The following is an 8,218-nucleotide window of genomic DNA, read 5'->3' on the forward strand; positions in this document are numbered from 1 at the left end:
TCACATGCCATGAAACAAATATATCTGATGACACTTTCAAACCGCTTTTTAACTTTAGTCACTCACCATGCCAATGTTTTTAACATTGCAGATTAAAGCTGAACAGGGCAGATAAGGACAATTATTAAAAAATATTGATTAAAGTCAAGCAGCAGTCAAAAAACAAGAGGAATGATAGCTAGGGGAAAAACATTCTGTGGCTCCCTTTCATTGGTGATTTAAGGATGTGCTTATATTGCTTAATGGTTAATCCAGGACTGTTTTTGAGCTAAGAAGATAATTCCTCCAGAATATTCAGATATTGATATCTGTATTCACAATGTGGCACCATAGTGGCGCAGTGGTTAGAATGCAGTATTACAGGCAAACTCTGCCCACAGTCAGGAGTTCGATCCTGATGGGACTTGAGGTTGACTCAGCCTTCCATCCTTCCAAGGTAAGTAAAACAAGGACCCAGATGGTTCAGGGCAATATGCTGATGTTGTAAACCGTTCAGAGAGTGCTGTAAAGCACTACAGAGTGGTATATAATTCTAAGTGCTATTGTTATGTAAATGACCATTACAGTTTCCCAAATGTGATAATCATTACAGGATCTCTCTGTAAAATTTCACAAGTTAAAAAAAACCTTTTTTGTGCTTTTGAGTCAGTGTTGACTCCTGGCGACTGCCTGGATGAATATCTGCAGTTCCTTGGCAAGGTTTTCCAGAAGTGATTTGCCACCATCTCTCCTAGGACTAAGATAGATGGAGTGTTGCAAAGTCACTCAGCTGGCTTTGACTAGAACCTATGGTCTGTCACTTTTTAGCCTTGTACCTTAACTACTACACAAAAGTGGCTCTTTAAATTAGCAGAACCCCCAATCTTGTAATTTGAGTTGGGTGATTAGACCCTAAGCTCTAGAACAGGGGTGTCAAACTGCCAGCCCACAGGCCAGTTTCATCATACCGAAGCCGCGCCCACCCCATTGCCGACAATGCAAAAAGAGTTGTGATACGTCGCGACACATCACGTGACGTGGTGAGTTTGACACTTGTGCTCTAGAACAATTGAGTAATATGAATTCCAATCCCCTTGAATATTACCCTTTGTGGCCAATGAAGCAGCATATTAGTTGTAGTTCAACAGCCCCTGAAAGGCTGTGCATAGTTCTAAAGCAGAAGTAGGGAATAATTCCCCCCCCCCATATTTCATCTGCAATCTATGTTTCTGATGTGTTTGGCTATCATATTGCCTCTCATGATTTCTTCATGATTTCCAGGCTAAGTATATCCAGTCCTTTCAATCTTTCCATGTACTGTAGTACACATATCTGGCATCTCATCACCTACTACTTTGTCACCTACTTCCTGATTACATTCACTAAAATATAGCACACCAAAGGCCTAACCAAAAGAGAACAGATTGCTCCCATTAGGTCTCATAATTGGGACAAAAATCCCTCCTCACCTCATAAATTTATTTGTATGTCACATCGTCCTAAAGTAACAATAAAAAGGGGATTAATGTGTACCACCATTAATTTATCATTAAGAAAATTTATATGGCTGCCCAACTCACGGTGACTAGAGGCAGTTTACGCATAGACCTAGCTCAGAGAATCTGACTCCGGAAAAATAATGCAAACAAAAGTGAGCATAAACATTTAAAAATTAAATAAGCTACAACAACCTTGTAGAACTAAGACACTTTACAAAGCTGCAGGAGGAAGAGAAACCTATATTCATGTATCACACTTAACTATGGATGACAATGGCCCATGAAATACTGTAAGCCACAATCAGCTAGATCAGGGGTCTTCAAACTTGGCCCTTTTATGGCTTGTGGACTTCAACTCCCAGGATTCTTCAGCCAGTGTGGCCTGCAATCTAAAATCAATATGAATTAAATATTTCTCAGGGAGGCAATCGAAGATAAAGCAGCCTCTCTTCCCCTACAGTTGAGCAAAGAAACTGCAGTACAGATAGTCCTTGACTTACAACAATTGAACCCAGCATTTATGTTGCTAAGCGAGACATTTGTGAAGTGAGTTTTGCCCCATTTTACCTTTCTTGCAGTTAAGCGAATCACTGCAGTTGTTAGTCACATGGTTAAGTGACTCTCCCTTCCCCAGTCGCAAAAGATAAATCACATGACTCCAAGACACTGCAACCATCATAAATATGAACCAGTTGCCAAGCATTTTAATTTTGATCACGTGACTAGGGAGCCGCTGCAACAAACGGACAAATATCACTTTTTTCGGTTCCATTGCAACTTTTTTTAAAAAAAAATTTAAATTCCATTTATATCCCGCCCTTCTCCGAAGACTCAGGGCGGCTTACAAGCTTAGCAGTAGCCTTCATTCTATGTATATGCCTGCTTATTAGGGCTTTCACACACACCCCAAGCGGCATTATTACAAAGTCAGCTTAATTGCCCCCAACAATCTGGGTCCTCATTTTACCTACCTCGGAAGGATGGAAGGCTGAGTCAACCTTGAGCCTGGTGGGATGCGAACCTGCACTAATTGCAGGCAGCTGGTGTTACTTAAGGAGGCATTAGCCCACTGCTCCACCAAGGCTCTTGAACAGTCACTAAATGAACTGTTGTAAATCGAGGACTACCTTTACTTCAGACCAGCCTAATAGGTCTCCAGCCGCTTAATCTACATCCCGATCCCTGCAGTTTCCATCACTCCCTTTTTAATAGGCTCTTGGAACGGTGAGAATTGCGGTGGGGGAAAAATGGACGGCGGACGTTTAAGGCTGCAAAAATGGCTTAAACTTCCCCCCCCCGGCCCACCGACGGGTCACGGCATTTACCGGGTATTCTGCTAAAGAAACGCTATCGTGCTTCCACCTCGAAGCGAATTCGCAGCAAAGCGTGTATCCGCAGAAACGGGGGGAAACACATCAATCCGTTTGAAAGCCAGCGCTGCTTCCGCGTCTAAGGCCGTCCGGCTTACCGGAAGCGCAGCAAGGCTGCAAGCACGCGAGAACGAGACAAGAAACGCCGCAGGGGTCTTCAAACTTGGCCCTTTTATGACTTGTGGACTTCAACTCCCAGAATTCCTCAGCCAGCATGGCTGGCTGAGGAATTCTGGGAGTTGAAGTCCACAAGTCATAAAAGGGCCAAGTTTGAAGACCCCCTGAGAAACGGGGTCTGGGACCGGAGAAGTTCTTAATTTTGCTGCTTCTGATTCTTTCGCTCGTGGTGTGTATCAATAAGCAACACGTACATAATTCGTCTTATAACTCCCCAAGTCGAGGCAAAAAAAGTAAACAGGAACAGGGGCGTGGGGTTAGCCACCTTGGGAAAACAGAAGGTCGAGATGCTGCTTTAAAACGTACGACTAAAACGTGTGCCGTAATGCCTCCCCAAGGAATTAGGGAACTACTAGTGAAAAGGGTCTTTATTTCTGAAGATGGAAATAAGGGGAAGAAAGTCCCTATTCTGGCCATCTAGGTTGCGGGCAAAAGGGAAGGGAGGAAGGAAGCGAGAATACTTTTTCGAAGGTACGTAGAAGGAGAGCGCCCTTTATCCTACAATATTGGTTTCTACTTGCTTAATATTTTGAGAAGGTTTTGAAAGCCCATATGGAATCAAAGATAGTATTGGGACAGATGGCACTTTGAAGCAAATATCTGTAGCATGCCCATCTTAAAAGATGAGGCTTTGATTTGATGTTCATTTAGTACTTCACTCATGCCATCGTTCACTCCCTAGAGCAGGAGTCTTCAAACTTGGCCCTTTCATGACTTGTGGACTTCAATGCCCAGAATTCCTCAGCCAGCATGCCTGGCTGAAGAATTCTGGGAGTTGAAGTCCACAAATCATAAAGTGACCAAGATTGGGGACCTCTGCCCTAGAGACTAAAATGGACAATGTGAAATTTGAGCGGGCCCCGAACAAGGAGTATATATCAGAGGTGGTGACCCTTTGAGAGCTGTATGCAACGAAATTTCATTTTGATGTATGCCGATTGGTGTACATTCAAAGTGACAATAAAGTTATTATTACTATTATTATTATTATTACTATTATGTAGACATGGATCTGTCATTTTTTTTCCCAGAGGATCAAAAAAAGAGTCATGTATTCAAACCACCATCTACTGCTTTACTGCTATAATTCCTACAATGGCCGATCTGGTATCTCTAGGAAGTTTACACAAATGAAATTAAAGAGCAATAATCTCTTCAATCTGTCTTCAGTCTATTATTAATTCTTAAGTATAATTAGAGGAAATATAGAGCCAAAACATTACACACAGACAGATTTCCTGTGCTGTTTGTCAAAAAGTTACTCTACATGCACAGTATAACGTTTGGGTGGTAGAGTCTGGTAACATTTTTTAAAATTGGTGAATTTTGTTTGAAAAGCCTTTTAACAGGGTTGAAAAGGTGCTGCCAGACTCCTTATGACTTTTGGTTACTGTAGTAGGCTAATGCATCTCCTTTCCTGCAGTGTTTACATATAACATTCCTATCACATAGATACTGGTAGTAGTGTTAAAAGATAAAGGTACTGGCTTTCTTGTGCATTCAAGGTGTTTTGTAGATACTCAGTGGAAGCAAAGGTAACCGCAGTAAACTATACAGTATCATCAAGATAATGTACTACAAGCAAATAAAATTTACCGGTAATAGTCATGAATAAACCAAGGAAGTTTTGAATATTGTTCTGCTCTGAAAAACAAAAAATGGTTATGAACCCTTTTAACATTAATATTGACTTTATATTCTGCCCTGTGAACCGCCCTGAGTCCTCAGGGAGAAAGGCGGTATATAAATATTATTAAATTAAATTAAATTAAATTAAAATTAAATTAAATTAAATTAAATTAAATTAAATTATATAAGGATCCAAAAGCAAGCATGGAATATTAATATTTGGCATATAGAACAATATATTACTTATCTTTTTTTAATCCAATATCACACAAAGATTTTCACACTAGCAGCATTACCACTGCATTGCTTTAAAGTATCTTAAAAAGGCAGGATATGATTGGGCATTTTATTGCCTAAAAATTATTCTAGCCAGATTAACTTCATTTCAGGAGATGATACACCTCCCTATACTCAACAGTATTTTCATTTGTAGGTTTCCTTTTGGCATCTGTTTCCTCCTTCTGGGAATATAATATTGGATGGATCTTTTGTGTAATTTATGTCAAACTGAATACAGCAGTAGATAAAAAGACAAAACTACTTTAAATAATTTCAAAATTAATAATCATGATAATATTTACTATTTTGCTTGAGAAGTCTTCGTTATCAAAAAATGAATGTGTATGTTGATAAACATGACATATTAACAGTCCCTTACTGTAAAAGGGGTCAGGGGAGGGGTTCTCCTGATAAATTCTCTTAGTGAACCTCAATACTTGAAAAATCCCGTTAATAGATTCCAAATAGTGGTGATAAAAGCACATGCATCTCTAATACACACAGAATCGTATTAATAGTCCTATGGATTTTGGCCCCAAATTTGGCAGTAAAAGGACATTTTTAATTACTTTTTCAACTCAGTTCTCTGAGGTGTACAGTTTTGGAGGTTAGTATTAATCTCAGTTTAATAGTATAGGAACCTGATTTTACATTATTCAACTATAGCTCTACTGGCTGACCAGGACAGGGTGCCCCAGCTCATTATGTAAAGGCCATGCTAATAATGAGTTTCTTCAACTTTGTTAAAAGGGATTAGTGATTTAGAATTAATTACAGTTAATTCCACCAAAATCTCCAATATGGTGTCCCTTGGTCCTGCATGTCCCATCTATATTCTGAATGCTTTTCTTCCCTTACCTCTCCTTAACTTTAGCCATGATATATCCACCAACCTGCTCCTCCCAATTTTCCCAGACCCTTCTTTTCTACTCAAGAGGACATCAGAGAGGAAAGGAAGATGTTTGAAATTCATAGGAGGATATGTGAGCCAATTGGGATATGCTGTGGATAATGTAATATGATGAGCTACATGTTCAACCAGCCTATAACTCCCCATCTTCTCAGGATTTTCCCTATTTTCCCTTGACCACTACTAATGGCTATGGCAGAAAGGTGTTATACTTTTAAGGCTCATTGTTAGCAGATGCCTCTTAGCTGAATAAGCGTGATTTAAGTTCTACACATTGACTTTTGGCAATTATTTTAATCTGTACGGTTGCTGTGTATGATTGGCTATCTTCCTGTGAGTAAAAGGACTTGTCTGCAGTTTGAAGTCACTTGATAGTGGACCTTTAACCTAAGGCAAAGCCACAGGGTGGTGCTGGTCTGAAAGTAATTGGTGACCATAAACTAATTGTTATTAGTGGACTAGCATATGCTATGATATCATTAATGAGTCATTAGGAAATGCTGTAGAGAACTGATATAAGTGGCTCCAGGTATTTCAGTTGCATAAATAAATAAAAATAAATAAATATGATAGCTAGCAGGCCCAAGCCTTAGAATGAATCATTATATCTCTTCATTAAAATAGTTCAACAAAGTAAATAATTTGTACAGCATAATTTTGTCTCACTCTCCTGCAAAGTTTAAAAAATATCGCTATGCAACTTGTTCTAAAGATTGTGATAAGTGATATGTTTTGTTCACTGCAGTAATATAAAACAAGCTAAAGTACCAACAGTGCTTATCTTCCTGTTTCAAAAGCAGCTTGTTTTAGTGGAGAACTTCTACAACAGTAAAAATAAAGGCGTCCCTGCAGATTTTACTCCGTTAGTTGTTGCATGACAGCATGCTATCATGGAAGTGGTACCTATTAATCTACTCACATTCACATGCTTTTGAACTGCTAGGTTGGCAAGGAACGGGCACTCACCCCATTGCATGGCGCTTGGGTTTCGAATCTGAGCTGCCAGCTTTCAAAGCTGACAAGCTCAGCTTCTTAACCACTGAGCCACCAGTGTGTAGTGTTGAATGAACTGGTTATCCAAGGCTATTTCAGGTAAGTTGAAAATCTATACAAATAAGGCATTTCCCACTGTGCTACACCTCACGGTTCTCCTGTTTTCCTTTCGCAACCATCCTAGAAAAGAATTCAGACTGAATGACAGCTTGGCAGCTCTTAAGGTTATAAATTGCTGCTGATGTAAAACTTCATCTTGTGCCAGAAATAAATGTGTCAGTTGTTCCTGGTCCCTCCCACTTTGCTTTCACTTATATTAAAGAGCATTTCTAATCAAAGTTTAACTTTGAGTGAAGCAGTTAATGATAGAGTAATAATCTTGGCTAAATCAATAGATCTCTAGATCAGCAGTCAGCCATATAATATCTGCCTGTCTGAGAGTTTGAGCTTGCACTGTAAGACTTTAACGTTTTAAACATTTACAGTAATCTGCTTGAGTGCTTCCTGTTTCAGGCACATATTGTGAAAATCTCTCAAATATGAACTCTGAATATCCTTTGCTGTAAAACAGAGTTTCTACCCTGATTGCAAAATCTAAACAACATCAACCATTATTTGTATTGAAAACTGGGGCAATAGTTTTTGGGTGAACAAGCAGGAAATAGATCCAAACAAAGTGAAACATGAGTAAGGCCTAATAAATAGAAAGTCTTGAAATATGAAATATAATAAAAATTTTAAAAAGAACTAGAGCAGTGTAGCTGGAGGAAAAACTATCTTGATCTTTCAAGGGCTTTTGATAACAATCACAGTAGCCTTCTGGATAAACTAGGGACTGGGAGTTGGCGGAGATGCTGTGTTAGTAGTTTTTTCGTGGTGGCTGATTCCAGTCAGTGTTGACGGGGAAGAGGACTGTGGCTCCTTACTTATGGGGTGGTGCAGGGCTTAATACCTTTGCCCTTTTTGTTTAATATCTACATGAAACCTCTGTAAAAGATCACCTGCTGGTTTATTTATTAAAATTTATATGGCTGCCCATCTCACAGAAAGTGACTCTGGATGGCATACAACTATCCAATAAAATTGTAAATAAAGAAAATCATTACCTGAAACCAGTCTGGAATCATTGTAATTGTACATCTTAACCCTGGGCTGTGAAAGTTTTGTCCCAGTGTCTGGAAGCTATGTAGGTCTGGATGGATAGGGACAGACTTGGACAATCCTGATTAGACCAAGTGGTTATGGATATTTGGCTCTTCCCTATCCTGTGGACTTCCCATATCTAATATCTAATGAGATAGCACTATCCTATTTGAGACTGGTGTGTAACCTAGTAGTCTCCTTGGATTCATAGCTCCTATTTGAAGAGCAGGTGGCAGCTG

At 39.4% G+C, this 8,218-nt stretch overlaps 1 protein-coding gene across 3 annotated transcripts in view; it reads right to left on the reverse strand.

Annotated features, from left to right (window-relative positions):
- The window catches only part of SHLD1 (shieldin complex subunit 1), a 57,243-nt gene extending 49,025 nt beyond the window's left edge, over positions 1-8,218 (reverse strand). Inside the window, exon 1 of one of the 3 annotated variants that reach the window (XM_081322531.1) lies at positions 7,943-8,218. In XM_081322531.1, the coding sequence (XP_081178657.1) occupies positions 7,943-7,976 (34 nt within the window). In that variant the 5' untranslated portion in view covers positions 7,977-8,218. Of the gene's footprint in view, positions 1-1,448; positions 1,711-2,803; positions 2,941-7,942 lie in introns of those variants that run through there. The other 2 variants (XM_081322533.1, XM_081322535.1) reach the window with 2 other exon arrangements.

The sequence above is a fragment of the Vipera berus genome, assembly GCF_964194415.1.
Source record: "Vipera berus genome assembly, chromosome: 1".
In the NCBI taxonomy this organism is placed as follows: Eukaryota; Metazoa; Chordata; class Lepidosauria; order Squamata; family Viperidae; genus Vipera; species Vipera berus.